Source organism: Canis aureus, chromosome 4, assembly GCF_053574225.1.
Source record: "Canis aureus isolate CA01 chromosome 4, VMU_Caureus_v.1.0, whole genome shotgun sequence".
Taxonomy (NCBI): Eukaryota; Metazoa; Chordata; class Mammalia; order Carnivora; family Canidae; genus Canis; species Canis aureus.
Genome location: NC_135614.1, coordinates 29,851,201 through 29,877,313, shown reverse-complemented (window position 1 = coordinate 29,877,313; position 26,113 = coordinate 29,851,201). Strand labels below are relative to the sequence as shown.

General features: G+C 50.4%; 1 protein-coding gene and 1 long non-coding RNA gene across 3 annotated transcripts in view; both read right to left on the bottom strand.

Moving 5' to 3' along the window:
• The window catches only part of RPS24 (ribosomal protein S24), a 402,261-nt gene that overhangs the window by 204,842 nt on the left and 171,306 nt on the right, over positions 1 to 26,113 (bottom strand). The window contains exon 5 of one of the 2 annotated variants that reach the window (XM_077895167.1): positions 786 to 799. The exons of the other annotated variant lie outside the window; for it this stretch is intronic. Coding sequence (XP_077751293.1) covers positions 794 to 799 — 6 coding nt within the window. The 3' untranslated portion in view covers positions 786 to 793. Of the gene's footprint in view, positions 1 to 785; positions 800 to 26,113 lie in introns of those variants that run through there. 2 annotated transcript variants of the gene reach the window in all.
• On the bottom strand, positions 4,336 to 12,157 carry LOC144312426 (uncharacterized). Its single transcript, XR_013377893.1, has 3 exons — positions 11,584 to 12,157; positions 5,710 to 5,818; positions 4,336 to 4,583 (listed from the first exon to the last, which is right to left on the bottom strand). It is a non-coding gene; the product is annotated as an uncharacterized LOC144312426 (long non-coding RNA).

Here is a 26,113-nt window from a genome sequence, read left to right as displayed (position 1 = left end):
ACAAGGGAGGCTGGGCCTCCCCTCCCACACAGAGCCTTCTCCTGCCACTTCCTTCCCTTCTCCCTCTCAGCACCTTCCAGGAAGCCACCTGTAGCCACCCCCCCAACACACACACACACACACACACACACACACACACACACACACACACTTGCTGGTCTCTCTGCCTAGAATTCTCCCTCCCAACCCTGCAAATAAGCTCATAGACTCAGGAATCTTTAGAATGCTGTTCTAAATCTTGGAATTTTGTTTAGGAGTCACCTCGCCCCTGATGACCCCACACCGTGTGCCATCCCCACCCAAACCCCACCTCCTCCCGCTCCCCTGTTCTGCTTCTCCGTCTCATCTGTGCCTGGTCCTGGCTGTAGCAGCTGTCCTGCCATGTGTGCCTCCCCACCCGGAGCCCACCTCCAGGGCTGGCACAGGGCGGACTTGGCCTTTTGGGGGAAGGGAGGGCAAGGCAGTCCACCCAGCATGCCCACAGACGTGCTGGGGGTAGGAATCAGGCTAACAGCGGTTTGTATCCATTGATGTTCTGCTCCACTTTGTATGGGGACCCTCCCTCCTCTGAATACCCCCAGCCTACGGGGACCTGAGTAACAAAGAAGATGGAGTCCAGTCTGGCTGCCTGCTGAAGACAAGGAAATACGGTCAACATCATGACACCGACCAACACCGTGGGGAAGAGGATACGTCCCTTCTCGATGCCGTTTTGTAGGACCTCATTCAAATCCAGGCTGTCAGTAAGTCAAAACCCCATTCTGTCTTTGTGGTGTTCCCACCGCCATCCAGCTCACCCCTGCTGTCACCGTGACCATTGGTACCCCAGATGAGCCATGACTACCTAGAGAGGTGAGAGGCATCGCCCGCCAGTAGCCCTTTGCATGACTATCATCTCCTTGGGAGCCCGGAGCAGCATCCTGTAATGTCTACCACTCACCAGTGAGCACTGCAACGGTTTGGGGGAATTACTCAGGATCTTGCCACACGAAGTGCCCTATGACAGGTGATCAAAGAACCATCAACGCAGTTGCTGTCCACTCAAGGATTCCCTCAACCACGCACCCAAAGCCTCCTGGTTAGAGCAGCCCCCTTGAGGGCTGGGGGTAGAGTAGCAAGCCAATCAGCCCAGGTCCCTGCCCTCACAGAGCCAAGACTCTTGCGTCGGGAGCTGCAGCCAAACTAGTCCGTGTGGGGCTTGTGGGACATACAGAGTGCTGTGGAGAACTGCAGGCCGAAGAGGAGGCAGCAGGGGGGCGGGGGTGGGGTGGTTACTCTTTTGCAAGAAGAAAGGGCAAATTATTCCAAGACCAAGTGAATGGCAGTGGTCCATCGACTTCTGAGCTAAGGAAGAGAACAGAGGACAGAAACTGGGACTAGTTGAGTCCAGTGTCTAGTACTAGAGAATAAAGCGGAAGGAAACGGGCGCCCGTGTGGCTCCATGGCTGAGCACCTGCCTCTGGCTCAGGGCGTGATCCCAGGGTCCCGGGATCGAGTTCTGCATCAGCTCCCTTGCAAGGAGCCTGCTTCTCCAGAACTCTGCCTGTGCCTCTGCCTCTCTTTCTGTCTCTCTCATGAATAGATAAAATCTTTGAAAAGGGATGAGGAGGAAACACTCCCCAAGACTGCCGTCCTGCGAGTGTGGGGCCTGGGAGAGCACCTCCAGGTGTGCACTCTCCACACTGGGTGGTCCGGGTGCCCCTCCCCCAGGGCCTGTACAGAAGCACCACCTTGCACAGCGTGCTCGCCTTCCCACACCCCAGCACCCAGGCTTCCCTCTCCCCCTCATCCCCCTCACATTCTGTGGCTCCCTATGGTAACTCCAACTGCTTCCTGCCCCCCACCCCATGACCCTTCTCCCCTCTCCTCCAAATGATGACCCACTCCAGACTCAACCCTGTGCCATCCCATGAAACGGCTTCTGGTCACACACCTCAGTCAGTCCTGTGTCCCCAGACTGTGGGGCTCCGGTCCCTACGCTGTATCAGTGGTATTTCTGGCCAGGCATCTGGCTGCCCCACTGCAGAGCTGCAGGACTTATGGACAGTGGAGCTTCTGAACGGCCTCAGCATCTTCCAGGATGCCAGGCCCGTTGCCATGCGTGCAGAGGACGGAGAAGGGGATCGCCTGCGGTGACAGCCACTCCAAGGCAGGAATGCCACCTTGGTTCATCCTCCCACAAGTGACAAAGGCAGGCAGAGGGCACAGCCACATCCAAGGGGCCAGGAGCTGTCTGTCCAGGTCCCGCGTGAGCAGGAGGCGAATCCCCATATAACACAGACGTCATTCCACTCTCCCATGCGGCCTGATGACAGGAGGCACTGATAAATATGTGATGCGCACAAGAGCATCTGAACGAAGGAACATACACACCGTCCCCTCCTCGGCCTCCCTCCCACTGCACACACAAACCAGGCTGGGCACTGAGCTGCCAGGAGGAGAAGCTCTTCTGGGGTCTGGAGCAGCATCGTATCGTGAGGGAGGACCTTTATCCACCTGCTGATCTGGCTCCTTCACTCAGTTTTCTAGAGAACTTTCTAGACCCTCCCTCTAACATTGAAACTGTTGGATCCCAGGTTTCTTTTATTTTTAAAAATGTTATTAGTTTCAGAGGTAGAGGTCAGGGATCCATCAGTCTTATACAACAACCAGTGCTCGTCACATCACGTGCCCTCCTTAACGCCCGTCCCCCAGTTACCCCCTCCTCTTACCCTCTTCCCCTCCAGCCACCCTCAATTTGTTTCCCAGAGTTAAGACTCTCTCATGGTTTGTCTCCCTCTCAATTTTCATCTTTTTTCATTTTTCCTTCCCTTCCCCAATGTTCATCTGCTTTGTTTCTTAAATCCCACATGAGTGAAATCATATGGTATTTGTCTTTCTCTGAACGACTTACTTGACTCAGCATTAGACCCTCTAGTTCCATCCATGTCATTGCAAGTGGCAAGGTTTCATTCTTTTTTATAGCTGAGTAATATCCCATCGTGTGTGCCCATGTATACATACTACGTGTGTGTGTGCACGCACGTACGTGGGGTAGACATATATATACCACATCTTCTTGATCCAGTTATCTGTCGACGGACATCCAGGTGGAGTCCAGTTTTTATGAGGTTCTAAGCTCATGCTCAGTGACAGCCTGGAATCAGCAAGCATCAGACTCAAAAGCCCTTCTAGATGGAATGGGGCAGCCGTCTCCTCACACAGAAGGAAGGGACTCTGTCCCAAAGGCGAGCAAGCAGCAGGCTGGCCCCAGGCCGCCCAGCACTCTCCCGGCTGTTCCTATGCACAGCCTCCCCCTTCACTGCCAACACTGCTGGGCACGTACTTGACTAGAACTTCTCCCCGACCCTGTACCCCGCCAGGACAAATGTGGGCTTATCTTTGCATTACAGAGAAAAGACAGACGTGGGACCGTTCATTTGCCAGTTAAGCCAAGTGAGCTGTTGTCATGCCGCCCAGGGCAGGCAGGTGGGGATCCTCCCCACGCATAATCAGACCAGGGTCTTCATCTCACAAGGAACGGGGTCACGCTCATGTTAATAGGAGGCACAGGCATTTCTCACCTACCTGAAGGGGAGCTTGAGAAGGGAATTAATTCTGACAGTGGTGAGGCGCGCTTGATTGCTGCCGGGTTAGAAGTAATCAGCCCCAGCCCAGAATGAGAGCCTCCCTGCTCCTCCCCACTCCCCTCTCCCTGGTGCTCCCCACCTCAGCCCTCCTCAGAGCAGGGCCTCACCTGCCCTCTGCAGAGCCAGCAGAAAATGGGTAGAGATGAAAGCCACCTACAGTCAGAGTCAGGAGATGGAGGAGACAATGGAATTTGCACAACACGGGATGGAAGGGTGACAGGGAGCCCTTCCAAAGATGGAGGGGGTGTCCTCACACCACGTGCAGCTTGGGGGAGCAAGGTGCCTCAGCCTGGGCATGAGGCCTGACCCTACCTTCTCCTGCACCCTCCTTCCCCAGGACTCTTCCATACGGAGACAAATGAACTGTAGTCACGGTCAGAAGTCATCCTTCATTAGGGGACAGTGGCCAAGGTCAAATTTGGGACAGGCAGAGGTGGTTTTCTTTCTTTTTTTTTTCTTTTTTCTTTTTTTGGGGGGGAGAGGTGATTTTCATTCCCACTGTTCCCTAGTGAGCACCAAAGCTCCCTCACTGCGATTTCTGAGTGGTGGCAGAAACAACCGGGAATAATACCCACCCCATCCCCAGCCCCAACTGTCCTTCCCCAGAGGCATGAAACAGGAACAAAATGGACCGGCCTTGTGGGGTTCAGCGCTAGTTTGCTGCAGGACTAGCGGATCTAGAGGAGGCCTCTCGTGAAGGGCACAACACAACCTTGAAGGAAAGAAGCCTGGTGAGAACCCACCAACTCCTCCACCACTGCCAGGGGCAGATGACGCGCTGGGCCCCAGCCCTGCAGAGACTCACTCGGAGGGCAGTGGAGGCGGCAGGCCCTGGGGGCTTGCTTTCCTGGGCTAATTGCCAAGTCTTGGATCATGGGACCTCGTCTCCAGGGGCTCCTGGGCGGCTCAGTCGGTTAGGTGTCTGCCTTTGGCTCAGGTCATGATCCTGGGGTCCTGGAATCAAGCCCCAAGTCGGGTTCCCTGCTTAGTGGGGAGCCTGCTTCTCCCTCTGCCTCTGCCTCTCCCCTACTCGGGTGCTCTCTCTCTCTCTCTCTCTCTCTCTCTCAAATAAATAAAAGCAGGAGGTGGGGGACCTGATCTCCAGGGTCAGCTGCCACATTTACCAGGCCCTCCTGATCCAAAGAGCTCATTAGTACAACTCCAGTACAAGCGGAGCTCCCTTACAGTGGCCTGTCTCAACAACTTTCAAGCCAGAAGCCCCAGCCTCAGGGGCTCCTTCCTCCCTCCTCACCAGCCCCTTCCCACGACCCCCCATGTAACAACTGCATTCATTTGCTATCGGGAACCTACTCTACTTGGCACTGTTCTAGACACATAAGAGCATGAACCAGCCATGGCCCCAACTCCTGGGCTCACAGCCCCACGAGGGGGCCCAATGTAGAACCCACCAGTGACCTCACGGCTGGAGAGCGCTGTGATGGGGGGCATGCAGAGCACTGCAAGAGCACAGCAGAGGGCCCGAGGGTTCCTCAGGTGGAGGTGAGGAAAGGCAGAGTGTCTTCCAGGCCATGAGGAGGGCATGGACCAGATCCTGACAGGTGGAACTTAAAGTTCAGGGTGCCAACTGGTTAGCATTTGGGCTAGGGAGCTGCTGGAGGCAGGAAGTGGCCAGAGCTCGTCAAGCCTCCTAAGTGATTTTAAAGAGCCTGAATTTATCCCAAGAGCAGCACAGAGCCTTCCAAGGCAGTGACCTAATCAGATGTGTGACTGAGGAGAAGAGTTGTCTGTAGATGGGAGACGAAGCAGCCATCCAGGAGGCCAGTTCCCAAGGAGGCAGGGGCGGGGGGCACTGAAGAGACAGTGATGAAGGGGCAGGAAGGACTACATCTGTACACATCGTAGCACACGGCAATGAGTCACCACAGGGAATGGCAGGCAGCCGGGACCAAGCACCCTTGCTGATAATTACTGAGCACTTACTGTGTGCTAGCCGCTGGGACAAGCACTAGCTGCAACATTTCACTTAATCCTACAACAATCTGGGAAACACATATTGTTCTGATCGCCACTTTACACGTGCACATACTGAGGCTCGGAGCATCTAATCCCTCGGACTTACCCTAAGTCAAAGGGCCAGCAAGTAAGAGGACCAGAATGATTCCGTTTCTGGGCAACCGAGTGGGTGTGGGTGCCATTGTCCTGAGAGGCAAGCCAGCAGAGGAACAGATCTGAAGGGGCAAAGAAGAAGTCAGTGACAGGCACGTAGTTTGAGGACCTGGAGCACATTGAGGGGGCAATATCAATCTGGGGGGCAGCGGACTATGTGGGTCTGAAACCCAAGGGTGTGAGCTATGGACACAGGAGACTTTTATGTTTAGAGACCAGAAGCCACAGGCTTGGAGAAAGAGATCCTCTGGGGCACACGTGTAGAAGAAGCACGGAGGCCAAGGACGGAGCTCTGGGAAACACCAACAGGCCGGAGGTGGGCTGAGCAGGACTGTGTAGGAAAACAGGAGTCAGAGCAGGCCACCGCCACCTTGACTGCAGAAGAAAGAACGATGACCCGGTCAAATCCCCGCATAATCACGCTAGTGACAGAGACCCTGGCAACACACTGATGATTCAGGCCAGCAGAAGAGTTCTTATCTATGGAATGCTTTTAGCACGATGAACCCTATCTGTCTAGGACTACTTATGGTAAACAAACCTGGACCCTGTGGATTTATGGGGCACGACTCCCTGGGAAATGTTGTGTAAGCCAGGTAACTATCAGAGAATAAAATGGAGATATGTCATGGCCAAATAGCTCCCTTTTTAGCAAGAGATGCCTTGCACGTATCACATAGAGACCTCTTTTGACAAACCCAAGGCAGAGCACTTCCTAATGTGGCAAGAAAGGCCCTGGGGAGCAGTATTGGTGGTTCTAGACCTCATGCTTTACCTGTGTCTCACAATTATTTGTATCCTCGCAATGATTAGTAAAGCTTAATACTTAGGTAAGACCTCTGATTCCTAGGAGCTTGGTTTGACAATCTGACCCTTTGTATTTTATCTCCAGCACAGAAACTTACTAACATTTGTCATGATCTTTCAAATTTTCTGGGACTGAGCCAGGCTTGAGAAGTGGCTACTTGATCTTGCTGATGAGTGAGTATCTAGAGACAGGAGAGGAGCAACGAAGGGCTTTGTGTGCTGGCCTAAGATTTTGTTCAAGCAGAAGCAAGAGGACAACAGGCCTGAATGTAGGGGAATGGTAAGGTTAGACGGAAGCTCTGAAGAGGCTCCTGGGTGACTGTGCGGAAACCTGATGGGAGAAAGCAAGCTTGGCCGCAGAGAACCCACGTAGGGGCTCATCTGGAAAAAAAAATCATGGAGCCCTGGACAGCACAGTGGCAGTGGGAACGAAGAGCAACTGGAGAATTTGAGACCCATTTAGGAGTTAAGAAAATATAGAACTTAGAAATTGCTTGGGTCTTTGATTGGCAGCAGCAAGAAAAGGTGGGGGGGGGGAGTCAAAGCTTCTCATTTGGATAAGTGGGTGGTTAATGGTGCCAGTGACAGGGAAGGGGAACATGGGGACAGGCAAGCTGGGAGAAGATGAGAGGTTCTGCTCTGAACACTTCAAGTGTCTCTGGCACAGCTTCGTGGAGCTGTCTTGTAGGTAGACGAGTATGTGGTTCTGAAGCTCAAAAGCAAGGACTGGGGTGGAGAGAGTGGCCTCTAGGTGACAGCTGATGCCTTGAACCAGATGAGATTTTAAAAGAAATGTGAATGGTGAGGAGTGAAAAGGCCCAAGCCAAGGACCGCTGATGGTTATGGCAAGATTTCACAAAACGTGCTCGAAAACCATGTGCATTATTAGATGCCCATGAAGACTGGTAAATGCAGATTCCTGGGGCTGCAGGAAAACCACAAATCAAAAAGTCTGGTGTGTGGGCCTGAGAATCTGATCTGCCTTTTAACAACCCCTCCCCCCTACCGATTCCTAGGTGCCCTGAAGTCTGGAAATCACAGAGGTGAGGCAAAGGAGATGGAGAAGGAAGAGGAGAAAGAGGAAGAAAATAGGATAATTCAGTGTCCCAAAAATTAAGGGAAGAGGTTTTGCAGGAGGGAGACGATGAGTGTGTCAAATGTTTCTGCAAGTGTAAGGTAAGGGATGAGAAGTGTCCCTCAGATCTGATGACATGGAGGCCATGGGTGACTTTGTCCAGAGCACTCTGGGAAGAATATGGGAACAGAGGCTCTCTTGAAATGGACTATGGGGTAGGTGAGAGGTGAGGACGGAGGGAGGGAGGGTGCAGACCATCCTCTCAACAGGCCCAGCTTTCAACAGAAGTGAGCATGATTAAGACAGGAACTGAGTGGGAGGAGGGGCAGAGGAAGTGGAAGGAAAGAACTCCATTTAAAGATGAAGATAGAAACTTAACTCAATGCTGATGGGACTCTTTAGTCAAGGTGGGGGGGCATGAAGATAGAGCAAGGAGAGGTCCTTATGAAGGCAGCAAGTGGTAGCATTAGCCTTGCTCCAATAGAGCCTGGGGAAGAGGACAGGATGGCGGACGGTGTCTTTATATTTGGAAGTGTGGTGGCAGGAGACTGGCATTCCCATCTGACGTGTTCTGTTTTCTCTGCAAAGCAGGACCCGAGGTCGAGTACAGAGAGACTGAGGTGGAGGTGATAGCAGAGATTTGTTGAGGGAACAAGCAAGGGAAATGAGGTCATGCTAATGATGTCCACTGTTCCGATGGTGAATGTGCTTTGGCTCAAAATGTATCACAGAGCTGTGATGATTTTGTCCAGGTCAACAGAGCCTGGCCAGAAAAATGTCCTGCTCTCTACAGTCACCATACTTATTGCTCTTCTAAGTCACATAAAGTAATACAGCCAGCAGTGAGTAGAAGCCAAGCACTTCTCTGAGTGGCTCCTCAGAGCAGCCAGATGAGGATGACCACTCCTGACTGCAGCCTTGGACAGGGACCAGGGGAAGACTCGCCCACCCCTCTGGAGCACAGGAATGGGGGGCTGCTGCTTCTGTGCTCAGCCCTCGTTGCTCAGAAATGCTTTGGGAGACAGCTCACAACCCCCCTAGTCCTAAAAAGCCCACTCACTGCAAAGGGCGGGGGGGTCATCTCAGCCAAACCCTGCCATACGGAGGGTCATGATTACACATCTACACTGAATCAGGCTCACCCGGGGAGAGCAAAGCCCAGATGAGACAAGACCCAACTCTGAGTCCAGAGGTGGAAGCTTCAGAGGAATTATAATTGCTGGCACATCTTTTTCCTTTGTGTTCAGAACTTCCAAATAAAGAGGCCATTTTTCCTTCTCGAGAGTGTCTGCTGTCTCATGTTCAGTGCCATCAAAGCCTGCAGGGGGTCTCAGGGGAATTAAAATGGGCTCTGTGCAAATTACTCAAGTGAGCCCTGAAGCCAATCAGCAGCACCCAGTGTAGAGGTTCAACAGAGGCAGGAAAGGAGGCCGACAGGCGGCTTGGTGGTGCAGTCATTGTGTCCCAGCAGTGGGTCTCCCCTTGCTTGTGCTCAGTGCCTGCTGAGGTGTTATTTAACGGGAGGGCCTGCCCCCACCCCAATCTCATCAATCAGAATCTCTGGGGTAGGCCCACCAGTTACACCAATACCCTCCCAACCTCAAGAGCCCAGGGCCAGGGCCTGACCCCGTCCTACAAACCAGAACGCCGAGTCATCGGTACTCAGACTTAGACAGGCTCCAGGATGCTGACTCACAGCTCACAAGCTTGATGAGCAAAACCCAAATGCCAGCATATTCATCGCAGACAGTCCTGCTGTGACTGGCAACACAGGAAGCCCAAGCACTAGAGCTGGGGAGCTGGGGGCATCAGGCTACCAGGCTGTGACATGTCCTCCTTCATGACAGACAGAGGCCTGGGCCAGTCATTCAGAGCCCCTGCCAGTGTGCGCCTCTGGGCCACCCGATGTCCTCTGTTCCTATTAAGGGCTGACGAGACTGCGTTCTGATGTGCTCAGACTTCATGTACATTCAGCCAGTGATTTCTGAGCTATCTTGACCTCCTCACTCTTGAAGGTGGCTTTGTGCCTTTGTTCTGCTCCATTTTATGGGTCATTGTTGTTGTTGAGTGCCCAGGGGACTAGTGATTTCCCTTCACACTCAAATCCTTGGGGGCACTTCATATTTTTAGGGTACTGCCTCATGCCCACGCACAGGCAAGGAAACTGAGGCCACTGAAATGAGGTGTCAGATCCAGGGCCATGTGGCTTCCTCCTGCAAAAGGCTGAGGTCTATGCCAAGCAAGTGGGAGTGAGGATGGAAAAGTAACAATGGGGGCTTTGTCTCCTTGCTCTCCTTCATAGGCACCCCATATTAAGGAGAGCAAGGAGGCAAAGCCTCTAGCTTGGAGAGTGGGTAGGTGGAATGATACTAAGGAGACTGGGATGGCATGAGAATGTTCGGGTGACTGGAGAGTGGAGGAGAGCCATGCTACCCGTCAACCAGCCAGACAATCAACACATTTACTGAAGACCATGCTCGCTACTGCAAGAGAGGCAGGGACAGGAATGGACCAGAACACAAAAGGCCTATGCTTAACCCTGTTGTGATGAACTATTTTGTACCTGTCTGGTGAGCACTAATCTGAGCTCTTCTTTTAAGACAAGGAGGGGCTCAGAGGGGCCTGGGTATAGTCTGCCTGCAGCTCAGGCATTCCTGCTAAGGGACCCCCCTGCCACTATCAAGGAAACTATCAATCAAGATGCTACATGTCAGCTCAAATTGAATTGGTTTAATCCAAAAAGAGAATGTGAGACTCCTATAGCAGAAAAAAAGACTTACAAGTAGGTCTTCTGGCTTCAGGTCCAGCTGGATCCCGGGACTGGAACCACACCCTCTGGACCAGTGTTTGCTCTCTTTTTGGCTCTCTGGTTCTTTCTCTGGTCTATCGCCCTGCTGTACTCCCCTCTGTGCTGTAGTCATGCTCAAGCACACTCTCCCTACTTGTGGGACTCCAAAAGCTCCAGGTTGATAGCATCACAACCTCAAATCCAGAACAAGAGTTCTCTTCACTACCCCACACAAGTGCCAACATTGAACTAACTTTGCCCATTGACCCACCCATCTCTGGGCCAATTACTGTGCCGGGGGAATGTGATGCACTGATTTGCCAGGCCTGGGTCATATCCCCACTTTGGAGACATCGTACACAATCCACATGGATTCAGAGTGGGGAGAGAGTGGATTCCCAGAGAAAAGGATGTTCTAGTGCCAGAAAGAGGAGATGAATATCGGGCAGACCACAGATGCCTACTACCGTGATAGGCAAAGCTCCCCGTCTGGGTCCAAGGCCAGAGCAGTGAGAACCAGAGGCCTCTAGGTCCAGGCATCCTAGGAGCATTAGCACCATCTCATCCTTATGGCTAAAACTGCTCTGCTAGCACCTATAGAGTGCACCCTCCCCGCTGCCACACCAGAACAGACCCCAAAAGGTTTTAGGGTGTCTTTTCAAGAAAAAAACATGGAGAGGAAGAGATGGGAGAGAACCACCTCCAGGGTTCTTGGTTTTACTAAAAATTATAGCAAGAAGGGGCTGAGTTTGCCAGAACATGGTCAGTACTAGAAGGATGCACAGGTGGGTGTCACTTGGGACACAGGAGAAAGGGGCATTGTGGGAAAGTGGGGCTGGAAGGGAGCAGGACACATTTGCAAGGGGAAGGACAGGCTCAGAGGGAAGTGAGAGGAATGAGGCTGAGGCATGGGTGTGGCCCCCTTCGGAAGGATGAAAACAGAAAGCTGTTCACCTGGACTTTTCATCACCTCCTCTCTTGGCTAGTTAGGAGCCAAGACTGACAGGTAGAAAATGTCACATCAGTACTGTGGCAGCTAAGACTGCCCTTCAGGGCACCGTGGGCCCTCCTCCAGGAAGCCTGCCCTGCATACACACTCTCCCGTAGCCCTGGGGATCGCCTCCCTCCCCGCAGCTCCCAAGCCTGCCCTCTCTCACCTGTTGCTTCCTTGGGCCACTTCATGTTGGAGGGTCTTGTCTCCTTGACTGCATCTTGGACCAGGTCACAACAGGCCCAGGTCAGAATCACCTAGGGCCCAGACCCCAGGCCATCCCTGCACATTCTGATTTGGAAGTCTGGGCTGGGTCCCAAGCATCTGTGTTCTCCGTAGGCTCCTTGGGGTATTCGGAAGCAGAGGCAAGTGGAAGAACCAGTCAGAGCGCGTGGACTGCTATGGGGGACCTTCTGTCCTAGGACATGAGAGCAATCAACTGGCACAGGAGCCAGCAGCACCCTGTGACCCAAAGGCCCCATCCAGCCCTGCTGCTGGTTTTCGGGAGTAAAGCTTGATTTCATTTACATATGGGCCACCGCTGCTTTCAAGGCATCGGGGCGAAGCTGAGCAGTTGTGGCAGAAGCCACATGGCCTGGAAAGTCAAAAATAGTTCCCGGCTGGTCTTTGCCAGCCCTGCAAGCAGGGGACAACCTCTGAGGCCCACAACCAGGTCTCTTGGTTGAAGATTCAGAGCCAGAAAAACCTGCTTCTTCCTCTCTTTGCCCAGCGGTCGCGCCGCCTCCCCCACGACGCCCCCCGCCCCGCCAGGCCTGCAGGGTGCCCCCGGGTCCGGGGATCCCCCAACGCAGGACCCAGGGCCCGCCTTCTGCAGCCCCCGCCTCCCTCGGGGAGCGCCTCGCCCTCATTGGATGAACGCCCTCGTAGTCCCACGTCAATCAAGACGCCCCGCCTCCTCCGCGGGCACGTGACCCGCACTGAGCCAATCCCTGCAGCCTGGACCTCGCGCGGAGCTGGGAACCGGGCCCGGGGTTCCAGGGTCTCCCCACTCACGTCGCGGAGCCTAAAAGCAATGGTCCGGGGGTAGCGGGGGGTGTCCCGGCTCGCTGGTCCGGGGGCGCAGGGGCCCTGCCCTGCTCGGCCCCGCTCAGAGCTGGTTTCTGTGACACCGTGGGCGGCCCTGACTCCTCCCCAAATATTCCTTTTATCTTAAGTTAGAGTTTAAACCACCTGCTTATTGTGCCCCAAGAGCCCCAATTAGACCCAAACGTGGGAGTTGGACGAGGCCTTGGGTACGATCTGCCCCTTCCACAGACGGACGCTGGGCCTCCAGGGAGGACGGTGACCGGGGCAAGAGGGGCAGTGCAGCCCTCTGCCCGCGGTCCTCACACCTCCCATCACAGTGTCACCTCCCCTGCATCAGCACCAGGCAGCGTCCATCCCGACACACTGAGATCCTTTATAGAAGTTAATAAACCTACAACAGGGAGCACTCCTCACACGGAGAGCAAGAATGACAACTCTATAGAAAGAACGATCCCCGACCAGAGCTGTGTGTGTGTGTGTGTGTGTGTGTGTGTGTGGTGTAATATCAGGAATTAAAAAGCGTCAAAAGATCAAGTGGGAGGAACATGAAATATGAATGAGATGAAAGACATATTTCTGTGCACGGAATAATAACTCTAATGAGTTTCCTCATCAGAGTCCCACACCATAAAGTACAAAAGCAGGGCAAGGGACTGAGGAGGGAAACGGGGGTGCAGGGGGAGGCTTTGTGTGTGAAAGCGAGCTTAGCAGGTGGACAAGGGAGGAAAAGACAAGAGCTGAAAGAACTGCCAGTGCAGGTCTGAGAGCCCTGACACAAGTCATTGCCCGCCCCCCCAGGAGGTGCCTCCTGGGCACAGGGACAGCAGGACCCTCTGGCCCCAGGGCAGCTGGCAGGCCCCAGCAGGCAACCCCCACCCCTCCCCAACCCCCTCACCCCCCTACTCCCCCAACAACGGCAGTGAAGTTGCCACTGAGCTGGCAAAGAGCCTCTGCTGACTCTGGTCACCCAGGTGGGGAGCCCGTATTGCTGATTCCTAGATGCTATGGAGTCTCCCCAAGGGCCAGGAGTACCTACATATGCAGGGACACGGCCCTTGTGAGCTTCAAAGGCAGACAGACCCATGGCCACAAACTCTAGGACTGCCACCTCCTAGGAGAGGCTCAGAGCAGGGGATCCATGGCTACACCGCAGCTTCCTCACTGCTAAGATCAGGACGCTCCATCCTCCTGAGCATTACTGGAGGGTTGAATGAGATGACGCACAAAAGCCTCCTAGCCAGGTCTCGAAGGGGGTGTCTGAGACCCATCAGTCCCCCTCGACCCCGTCAGACACACAGGAAGCCATCCAGGCAATAGTCGCTACCAACGCTATTCAGACCCCATCACCGCATGAGATGTTCACAGGGCCCTGGGATACAGGAGAAGCCCAGGCTGCGCTTCACACGGGACAGAGAGGCAGCTGTAGCACAAGAGCAGGGACAAAGGATGGCTGTCTCTGTCCGTCATCCCCCCAAACCAGCGGTGAGGCAGAGACCCAGGGCCAGCCCAGGGTGCCCAGGTTGCCATAACCCAAACAGGTGCATTTCCATGACAACCCTCTGCTTCCACCGTCACTGTCATCTTCCTCCTACACACGGAAGCCCTCCAAATGCCCAAGCAGTGGGGATCCCTGGGTGGCTCAGTGGTTTAGCGCCGCCTTCAGCCTAGGTCGTGACCTCAGGACCCCAGGATCGAGTCCCACATCGGGCTCCCTGCATGGAGCCTGCTTTTCCCTCTGCCTGTGTCTCTGCCTCTCTCTCTCTCTCTCTCTCTCTCTCTCTGTCTCTCTCTCTCATGAATAAATAGGTGAAATCTTTAAAAAAAAAAAAAAAAGGCCCAAGCAGAGCACCCATTAGCCTCAGCAGCCGGCCCTCCCAAGGGGCACCATGGAAAGACCTGTGGCACTTCAGGCCTGGCTGAGCCCTGTGGAGACAAGCACGTGGCCACAAGGGGCAGAGCCGGAAGTTTCTGCATTGCCAGGCCAACCTGCAGGGAAACTAGTTACCGACAATATGAGTAACAAAATGTAAATAGCGCTTACTGTGAATCAAGAACGCCACATCTATGAGCTCATTTAATCCTCATGATAACCAGAGGAGACAGATATCGCCATTATCTCTGCTTTGCAGAAAAAGAAACCCCAGGTGCACAGAGAGGGTAAGGAACTTGTCCAAAGTCACAGCGGGGGGGCGGGGGGGGGGGGCGGATTCAAAGCCCAGGTGTCTGGCTCTAAAGTCGGCGTCCCTGAGCCTGGAGGACTGCCTGGTATTGAATAAGCTGTCAGAGGAGGGGGCTGGGATGGAGGGAGGCTGGGCAATGCAGCTCGGTCAGTCCCACCTGGAAAGAGAGCAGAGGGTGGAGTCGGAGAAGGCCTTTGTTTGCCATCCCAGATGCCATTCAGGCAGGGACTGGGGCTTCAGAAGACGACAGAGCCCTAGAACTTTTGTGACATCATGGGGTTGTTATTGGCCTCTAACTGTGCTCCCATCATGACCAGCCACAATGCAGGTACACCAGGAAAGCTGTGGCCTGTCCAGGAAGGAAGCTGTGGGGCTGATGGCCACCTGCCCTGTGTGTGGCCATGGGGGGAACACAATGGATGTCCATACCCATGGAAGCCAAAACGGGTTAGGCTGAGCTGCGAGTCCAGCCTCAGACCTGGGGTGGGAGATCCGGGCTAAATCAGGATACTGGCTGTACTTAAATAATTCAGTTGTGTCATTAATTGTTTAATGTCACCCAGTTGGCTTCAAGTGGGCAGACGTGTGTCTGTCCTGCTTGGCTTATGACCCCAGGTTTTGGCTTAGAGAATGGTGCATAGGAGGTGCTCAGTAAACATTTAGGGAATGAATGGGCAAAGAGAAGAAGTGGGTGTTTCTCAGCCTCCAGGGGCAGAGCTCTCGGAGGATTTGCAAGAACAGAGACCCCATTGCCTTCTCTGTTGTGAGCCACGGGGGGCAGTGATCCCTGCTGACTTGAACACACAGAATCAGGGCAGGTTGGGGAAAGAAGGGGATGGCAGTGGCCAGGGGGAGCGGGAGGCCGACTGAGACCGGACACTGGAATGAGGACCGAAATGGCCCCAGATGTGGCCCAGGACCAGACTGGGCAGCAGAAATCCCCAAGCAGTTTCCCGACAAGGGGCCTCTGACAGGTGGCCTTGCAACAGAGACCCTCTCTTGTCTGCGCTTTGAAGGCTGCCCTGTGAAACGTGGCCTCGCACCCAGGAGGCCCGTGGATCAAGGTGGTCTCAGCAGATCTACTCGGAGGGATTAGCCAGTGACATGACCGTGACACGATGGCCTCCTTATTATTACACACACCCTCTCCCTGTCTACGCTTCCAAACCCTGATTTGTTTATTCCTGAAAACTGTTTTCACCAAGACACCAAGCTAGGCTACAAGAGATAGCACTGACTCAGCCATTTCCCCATCCTCGGCATAAAAGGGTCTAAAAAGAATAATTTAAGCTTCTCTGGAGTGAGATCATTTAATGAATCTTCTCGATGCTAAGAGGTTTTATATGCCTTTTTAAAAACCCTTCCCCAAGCACAGGGCTATGATATTACCTTGGAGAGCGGAGAGATGAAGTGATCCACGTATGTGCAGCACACGGGGAGGAAGGAGGTGGTTTCCTTGGCAACAGCATCCATGTTCTGGCTTCCCTTGGCTAAATTGGAATATATTGAAATCTCTGCTTTGGGCACCTCTCTTGCGAAGGGAAACGAGTGGTTTTCTGTTCAGGCACTCGCAGGAACCCCGGACCTGCAGCTGGGGAGCAATGTTCTGTGAGTCTGACACATCTGACAGGGGGCAAGGCAGTTAGCAAGCTGGCAGACGTCCTCAGCCTTCGTTTGCAGAACCAAACCATCCCTTCCCGAGCCAAAGGAAAATGAAAGCAAACACAAGAGGCTTGACTGGCCCAGCAGATAGGACTTCATCTCATGCGGTCTTTGTACATCGCTGTTCTACAGCTTTTCCAAATATGCCCAGATCAGTGGCTCAGACTCCAAAAGTCAACACACGATGTGCTTAAAATGAAGAACGGCTCTAAGAAAAATAAAGACCTACCAAAAAAAAAAATTGTCCACAGCTGATCCACTCAGCTGCAGAGCCAAAACTCGATGCCTGGCACGCAGTAGGACGCCAGCCTCACATTCATGGACTTGAACCTGGAGTTAGGACAGACTTGGATTGTAGCCCTGGCTTCGCAGTTAACATGCCGCATGTTTCAAAGTTTCGAAAGTCCTGCGGACTCCGTTTCCTTATCTGTACCATGGACATAAGTATCGCTTCCTATAGGATTGCTGGGGAGATGAAATATGGTGCCCTCTAGAATGCCTGGTGCAGAGGAGGTATTCGGTTACGCCTTCTCACCACCAAGAAACAAGTAGCATCCTGTTTCTTTAGAATAGTTAAAATTTACCAAAAAGAGCAGTGTCTGAGGGCCAGAAGCAACTTCACCAAAGAAACTCATTTCTTTCCTTGTTTTATCTCTCTGTTCCTGGGATGCTTCTGCAGAGCTGAGTTGGCCCAGCTGGGGAGGGTCTGGATAGGGAGGACAGAAAAGTTGACTCAGGGATGACCAGAGAACCAGCCACAAACCTAAGAGGAAGTAGGCTAAGGAGACCACAAGGGGCTGAGGCCCAGGCAGGCCAGTGGCAGGCAACATGACAGAGGCCAGCAGTGGCCGCTAAGGGAGCATCCACCATCAGCAGAGCCCAGCAGAGCCCAAGTCTCTCTCCCATAGAGGAGACTAAAAGAGTGGGGAGGGGGGCACTGGCTGTGTGTGTCAGGGACACGGTCTTTAGAACCAGTCTCTCTATTTAAAGACCCTCATAGAAGATGCTCCACTATTTTCTGTTCTAATAATCTCATACATTTCACTCCTAGGCAGATCTTTCTGGACTCAGTGAAAATTATGCTTTAATGGAAACATACCAGGACCAAAGATTTCCCATTAGAAGCAAAGACTTCTGGGGCAACTGGGTGTCTTAGTAGTTGAGCATCTGCCTTCAGATCGGGTTGTGATCCCAGGGTCCTGGGATCGAGTCTTGCATTGGGCTCCCCATAGGGAGCCTGCTTCTCCCTCTGCCTGTGTCTCTGCCTCTCTCTGTGTGTGTCCCATAAATAAATAAATAAAATCTCAAAAAAAAAAAAAAAAGAAGAAGAAGAAGAAGAAGAGGCAAGGACTTCCATCCTGATTCCTGGACTGATGCTCTTTCTAGTGAGCCTTCTGAATACAAAACTGTGCTTTTGTTATGTTCTAGTACTCATGGTGTGACCTTAGCCAAAACCTTTCTGAGCCTTGTACTTGTGGTTTACGGAATGGTCACCCCTTTCTAAAGTCATGGGACTGCTGTGAAGGTAAAATTAACAGGCAGGCAGCATAGTGAGTGAGAATACACCATCTGCATCTTTATACTCTTTGCTTTTACATCTTCTGGCCATCTGTGAAACAAGGGTTTGCCGCCTAACTGAAGAATATACAAGCACAGAGCTCTCCCACCCAGGGGAAGGTGAAAGGGAATTTTAAAATGTGATGATTCAAAAGTTCCTCTAGAAAAATAAACTACTACCAGTCATTGATACATCTCTAAAAAAAGAACTTCACTAAAAGGATATTTGCTTTGCAGATATTAAAATGCATTCTAAATCTGCAATAATTAAAGCAGTATGGTACCAGCAAAGAAGTTGGCAGGCAGAGGATTAAATCAGACTCAATATTGAAATGTTAATATACTTTGAAGATATAATTTCATATGGTTGTGGAAAAAATATAGATTCAGTGAACCATGGTTTGGGGATAACTACCCAACCCACCAGGGAACAAATTTAAACTCTATCCCTACCTCACACTACACTTAAGGAGTGAGTGCCTGGGTGGCTCAGTTGGTTAAGTGTCTGACTCTTGATTTCAGCTCACGTCATGACCTCAGGGTCATGAGATTGAGCCCCACGTTGGGCTCCATGCTCAGCACAGGGTCTGCTTGTGCTCTCCCAGCTCCTCTCCCTGCTTGTGCTCTTTCTCCCTCTCAAATAAATAATCTTTTTTTAAAAACTATACTTCAAAATAAAATTCTGGTAGGTCAAATATTAAAATAAAAAAAATGTGTTAATAGAAAATGCAGATTAACATTGGTATTACCTTCAGGTTGTATATGCGACACCTTCATGCCCCTTCATACGGCCTCCCAGCTATGGCTGTAGAAATCACTGCCCTAGGTGTGCTCTGCCAACCTGTTGCCCCAGTTACACCACCTCTGTCTCTCTGTCTGTCTCTCCTCCTGACTTCTCTGGCACAGCTCTATAGCACATCTGCAGTAGCCCACTCAGCCATTCTGGTGTGAACACAAATGCCAAACTACAAGGATTTAACACTCCCTAGGACAACCCCGAGCCTTAGGAGATAAAGCTGGAGGGTGAATATCTCTCTCTTCCATCTGTCAGGGAGATGACTCTGAGGCACACTGAGCACAGCTCCTGATAAGGCCCCCAGCAGGACTAAACCCTATTTTTCTTGTAGTGGCTTCCCCTCCCTCCCTCTTTCACTCTTCCCAGCCCCTGCTTCTCTTCCCTAGGATCATTCACCACAATAAACTGTATACAAGCCCTTGTCACAGGTTCTGCTTTGGAGGGAACTCAGGCTACAATGACTGGGTAAGGCCTAAGTATAACCCTAAATTGAGGAAACATACAAAAATATCTGATAGAATCACTTTCTTTAAAACGTAAACTGTCTCTACATCGAAATACACCATATACATTCTTCCCTTCCCTTCCAGTCTACTCTGGGCCAAAAACCATTAGGTGGGGCCCGTCAAGACAGGCAGGGCTGGGATGGGAGCAACATGGGTGTCAGAGCCTGAACAGGGCAAAGGGAGCATACATGTGGGCAGAAAGTGGCCTAGTATGGGTATCAGAGCCCATGTGCACTGAAAGGGCATATATGTGAGTGCAGGAGCCCATGTGGGGGGCGGGGGACAGCCCAGAACAGGGTATCAGAACCTCGGCAGAGAGAAGAGATACCCAGAATGGGGTCTTGGAGCCTGAATAAGATGAGAAGGACACATCCTTCTCATCCTGGAGGGTGTCCCTAGGACACTGGCAGTGATGATGGGTTGACAATATACAAGTTATTAATCAAACAACTAAATATATTATGGATGATGGTGTGGGAGCCAGGTTTTTCACTGCCATAGAAGATGGTTATCCAAATGGAAAGAAAGAAAGCTAGAGTATATCGCATGGTATATGATTAGAATAAGCATTAAAAACTCAGAGTTTTATAAACATATATATGCCTTCAACATAACTAGATATATAGAGAATGAATAGAGTTGTAAACATGTGAATGCATGTATATATGTGTGTGTCTGCAAAGAGGGTGGAAGCAGTGACACCTCAAGAGCAATGAGCACACCTAGTACTCAGATTTTGGTTTCTAACTGCTATTCTTCACTAAAAGGAACCAGGGATCCTTGGAGAAGTGGCTGATTCCAGAGATGAGGAGGAACATCTTGATTTGTCAAAAAATAAGGAAGTGTTCAAAAAAATAATGGGGACAAGCTCAAAAAGATACAGAAGTCCTCTCAAAGAGCTTCTACTGACCAAACCTAGGGCCAATCAAGCATCAAAATAGATAATGATATTAATGGAATCTAATAAAATAGAAATCTAGGAGCTTATACAGATAAAATATGAAAATGAAGAAAGTGAAAGTTTGAAGAGGACAAGGTATTCATTAAATAGTCTCAAAGTACCTCCCCACAAAATAGGTATTAATTACAAAGAAGTAAGGTAACTTGACAGTGGAAAAATCTGGCGGGCTCTACCTTAATCAGGTGTTTAAAGCTTCGCCCTCCGTAATGAGACCAGTCCAAACCACACATGAGCTGGTGGGATGCAAGGAGAAGAGCTGAGCGTCACTTCTGCTATCCTGCCAAATATGGATAAGCTGGGGCAAATCATGAGGAAACATCAGAAGGAACACTTCAGTAGACATTCAACCAAAAAAAAAAAAAAAAACTGGCCTGTGCTCTTCAAAACTGTCAAGGTCATGAAAGTCAAGGAAAGATTAAGGAACTGTTCCAGATTGAAGGAGAATAAAGAGACATGACAAGTGCAACACGTGGTTCTCAACTCGATCCTTTCACTACAGACGGCATTGTTGGGACAACTGGCAAAGGTTGGACTGGGTCTCAGGAACAGCTGGTACCACGTAAAAGGTCAGCTTCCTGAGTTTGACGGTCATACCGCAGTCATGTAGGAGAACGACCCTGTTTGTAGGAAATGCACACTACAGTTGCCAGGGATGATGGGCATCAGTCACCCAAATGGGTCTGGGAGAAAAAAAAAAAGGTCTTTGTACTCGCAACTTGTCTATAAGCTTGAGATTATTTCAAAATAAAAGTATAAAAAATATATAAAAATGTAAAAGACAAACTGAAAGAATGCAAATCACATGATAGAAAGAATTACATCCTCAACGTACAGCAAGGCTTCAAATTGTGTTAGAAAACTATGAGGGATGCCTGGGTGGCTCAGCGGTTGAGTGTCTGCCTTTGGCTTAGGGTGTGATCCCAGAGTCCCAGGATCGAGCCCCATATCAGACTCCCCACAGGGATCTTGCTTCTCCCTCTGCCTATGTCTCTGCCTCTCTCTTTGTGTCTCTCATGGATAAATAAATAAAATCTTTTAAAAAAATAAAAAGAAAGAAAACTATGAATATCCAGATAGGAGGGAAAAAATGACAAAATGCGGACAAATAATGTCTAACAAATAAATGTTCAATAAACATGAAAAAAGTTTATCTTCTCTGGAAACCAAAGAAATGCAAATAAAAATGAGACACCATGATTTTTGAGCCTTCAATTTGCAAAATATATGTTTAAATAATAATATCTCATCTTGGAAAGAGTGTGAGGAAGCAGCTACTTTTATTTACTGCTTGTGGGAGTATAAATTCACACATTCATCCTGGAGGACAGTTTAGCAATTTGTATCAAAAGCCTTAAAATTCTGCAAACCCATTGTGCTAGTAAGCCTATTTCCAGGAATGCCTCCTTAGGAAATAGTCATGAGTGTTCACAAATATTTATTGCAGGGTTGCTTGTAGAGAGAAACAATTTCATTTCCCAACAATAAGGGATCAGATAAATTAACCACATTACATCCAAACAATAGAATACTATGGCAACCATTAAAAATTATTTAATCAAATATCATTTAAGGACAGCTGTGCATGTAAATGTAGTTACGTTATCATTAATATTCAAATCCTATGCTCCCACCTGCATAACTTGAAAGTCTTATCACCTCCCTGTTGTTGCTGGGGGACAATGCAGGTGTCTCACGTGTCCTCAGGAAAAAGCATGACCGTCTCTCCTCTGAGGACCACGGGCCAGGCAGGTGCCGGGCAGGCTGGATCCTCTCTCGGGCTTGGTAGGGGCTGTCCCACCCCAGACCTCCCTGGCCCCATCTCACACCACCACTCAATTTTAGCACTGAACTCACATGGTCCTGGCCCCAAAGTCAGCCTCCTTGAGATTCAGGTCTCATCACGACTCATATATTAACACCACTCAATTCACTCTGCCCATCCCCTCTCCCATCTGGACCAAAAATCAATTCTTTAGGCCAGTCAGGGGTCTCTTCTTTTGTCCCACTCCTGTGCTTCAGAAAATTAAAAAAAAAATTCTAAAACCTCCTCCAGGGACCCCCCGGGTGCCTCAATGGCTGAGCATCCGCCTTTGGCACAGGTCGTGATCCTGAGGTCCTGGGATCAAGCCTTGCATCAGTCTCCCTATAGGGTGCCTGCTTCTCTCCCTCTGCCTGTGCCTCTGCCTCTCTCTCTCCGTGTCTCTTGTGAATAAATAAATAAAATCTTCAATAAATAAATAAATAAAACGAAACCTCCTCCATCACAACCCCCAAAACAAAAATCCGCTGCTACACAGATCACCACCAGGGGCGGGGGAAGAGAATCACCAGGTCTGCCTCCTGGAAGAAGCAGCTGGGTCCCAGCTCCGTCTCAGCCTGAGCATACACATGAGTAAAGACCAGAGGCGTGACCAAACAGCGTAAGTGAAAGCCCAGAATAACCTCCTCCAAAAGGTTACCCGTGTTTACCTCCTCGGGGTGAGAGAGTGAGTGACTTGTATTTTTTGTTTATTTACCTGTATTTTATTAAATTGTCCCCTTAAATCTGCACCTTTAAATCTTGAAAATGTACTGGAATACGGAGTAACAATGATGAAACATGTGTAAGGGTAAAATAAGAACACCCCATACCCCCCCCATATACCCATCACCCAGCTGCAATCAATTGGCTGCTCTTTCAGCCTTCTGCGCCCCTCCCTGCCTGCCCCCCATACCACTACCTGAACTTCCTTCTTCTCGGTCCTTTGCTCTTCTTTATAACTTCACTGTATAGGTTTGTGCCCCAACGGAGTACTTCTGCTGCTAATTTCTTTAATTTCCCATAAATAAGACCATACTCTAGGTAGTCTTCAGAGACTTGGTCTTTTCCCTCACCATTATGTTCCTGAGATTTATCCACATTATCGTTTAAAGCTGTAGTTCAGGGGCTCCCGGGTGGCTCAGTGGTTGAGCGTCTGTCTTCAGCTCAGGTCATGATCCCAGGGTCCTGGAATCGAGTCCCCCATTGGGCTCCCCGCAGGGGGCCTGCTTCTCCCTCTGCCTGTGTCTCTGCCTCTCTCTGTGTGTCTCTCTCATGAGTAAATAAACAAAATCCTTAAAGGAAAAAAAAAAAAAAAAGGAAAGCTGCAGTTCACTCATCCCCCATGGTGTGAACACACACGATTGACTCATCCTCTGTCACGTGGTGGGCATTTGCGCTGTGTCCTTTTATTTCACTATCACTGGTAATCCTGCAGGAACATTCTCATCCGTTCCTCCCAGAACACACATCCAAGAGATTTTTTAGGTTCTACTCCGAGGAATAGACTTTCTGGATCATAGGGTGGAAGCATCTTCAGCTTGTCAGGATAATGACTAATTGTTTTCCATAATGATGTGCCAATTCACTTTCTCCCAGCAGTCTTTCAATGACAAGACTGGGATTCATTTAGAAGTTTCAAAATGAGGACTGTCTCCGTCGTGACAGGCCTCCCAAGGCACATCTTCCTTGGTGGTTGGAGTTGCTCTCAAGCACACAAACTAATAAAAAAAAAAAAAAAAAAAAAAAGGCACCTCCTTTCTGAAAAACCCAAGTGGTGTTTTAGAATAATTTGGATCATATTCTGCTCTCCAAACTCATCTTCAGTTGTTCTTGGTTCTGTCCGGGCTCTCTGGGCTATGTTCTTGGGAGAGTACTTTGTCCTCCAGAAGCAGAGAAGTGTGTCTGAAGTGCCATGAGAGGAGCCCTGGGATGGGCAATAGGAGGCCTGGACCACAAGCCAGTCCCTGACTTCACCCACCGGGCGGCCTTGGGAGGCTCAGCCTTCCTCCTGAGGAATGAAAAAAGGGGATAGGGCTAGACAGTCTCTGAGGTCCCTTCCATCTTCAGGCTGCACAACTAAATCTCCCACTGCTTTTGTACCTGCTTCACCAGGACAGCCCCTGGGGGCCACCTCCTTGCTCCTCACCCCTACATGTCGTGCAAGCTGTGGAGTCGAAAAAACAGTGGTTTCCCGAGGTCACATCTCTATCTTGCTTTGGCCCCAGGGACAACAGGCACGTGGGTCACCTACAGCCCCACCTCACTGTCCTGGTTCCCCTCAGGCATCTCTTGCCAGGAACCCCTGGATAGAAATCCCAAATGCAAAAGTGTGTGCCCTCCTTTTTTCTCTCGTGTTTCTCCCTTACTGTGCTAAAGGATGGAGTCATCAGACTTGGGTTTGAGTCCTGGCTGCCTCAGCCTTTTCGGCTTGTGTGACCTTGTGCTAATCACTTAATCCCTCTGAGGCTTTGGCTTCCTTGTGTATGAAATGATGGAGGTAGTACCTAGCCCATTGATCCATTGTGAGGTTGCGACCTCATATCTGAGATCACCTACCTCCGGCACTTAGCACAGTGCCCAATGCATAGAGCACACTGAATAAATGGTAGCTTCCTGTCAAAACAAGCTCCCTTTGGACAGAGTACACATGCCACCATGGCACTAAGGTTAGCCGAAACCTCAAGAATTCAGCTCTTCTCAATTTGCTTCTGCTTTACAAAAGGGGAATTTTTGGAAACTGCAGTCTGCTGCTCAGTGTTGAAGCAAATGGAAAATGGTTTCAACTTGTCCTTAAGAGAAGGATAGAGCAGCCCAGAAAGATGGAGGCAGGGACCAAAGGGAGAAGTCCACCCAGAAAGGCAGAGGCTCAGACAGAAACGGCCAAGCCTACGTGCTGCTCCAAGGGGTAAACACTCCCATGCCTCTTACAAAAGTTTTGGAGTTTAATTTAAATAGATTGGCTAAGAGTTTGTTTTTTCAAAAATTCTCCTTTCACTGGATGTCTGGGTGGCTCAGTGGTTGAGCGTCTGCCTTTGGCTCAGGTCGTGATCCCAGGGTCCTGGGATCAAGTCCCACATCAGGCTTCCCGCAGGGAGCCTACTTCTCCTTCTGCCTATGTCTCAGCCTCTCTGTGTCTCTCATGAATAAATAAATAAAATTTTCAAATAATTCTCCTTGCATAGTGTGTATCCCTTTCTTAATGCACTGATCACAGTCTGCCATGTTCAAACATGATGTGTATGTATGTGTGCGCTCACATATATATAAACATAATTGGGACTCACCCTACTTTATATAATCACCCAAAGACAGGGATTGTGGTTGGACTCATCCGTGGACTCCCATGAGTCTAGTCCAGAGGTTTACAAGTCCACTCAACAAACACCATGTGTTCATCAAGTATCTTCAAATATCAGTTGAATGCCTACATGCCACGGGCCAGGGGCTTAGTGGGAATGGGACAAACAAATATGACTATAATACTGCTCCCACCCTCAAGGACTTCATAGTTCCATGGAGAAGGCAGGCCAAAGCCAGGGCAGGAGAATTCTAGGCAGAAGCAGCAGTCTGAGCAAAGGCATGGAGGTAAGAGATGGCTTCATGTCTCCAGTGTGGTGAGTTGGCTGGAGCAGCTGCAGCCTCCGTTACATGGAGAGGTTTCATGTGATGAGGCAAGAGAAATAGGCAGGGCCTACAGTCATACCAAGAACAAGAGACTTCTTCCTCAGGCCATGGAGAACCAAGAAGGTCTTCAATACAATGTGCCCACATTTCCACACAACCACTCGGGGGCTGTGTGGAGAGTGATTTGAGAATAAAGTATCAAAAAAGAAAGTGGTGGAGCTCAGTAAAACCACTAGAAGATAAAACAGAAGGAAGATTTCAAAAAGAAGGTCAAGGACACCAAAGGAAAAGGAAAAAAAAAAAAAGATAAAGTTAGAAGACGAATCCAGGAAGTCCGATATACACATTACAAGTTCCCAGAAAGATAAAACCAAAGAAACAGGGGGAAGGAAGGCATCCAAGAAATAATTTGGGAAAATTTCCCAGAACTAGAGGGCATGAGTTTATAAAGTAAAAGTTCCATTAAGTGCTCCACACAATGGATAAAACAGAGCATCAGCACAGCAGAGCAAGGTCAGCTCTGAAATCTCCCACTCCGACGAGGAGACCCCAAACTCCCTTA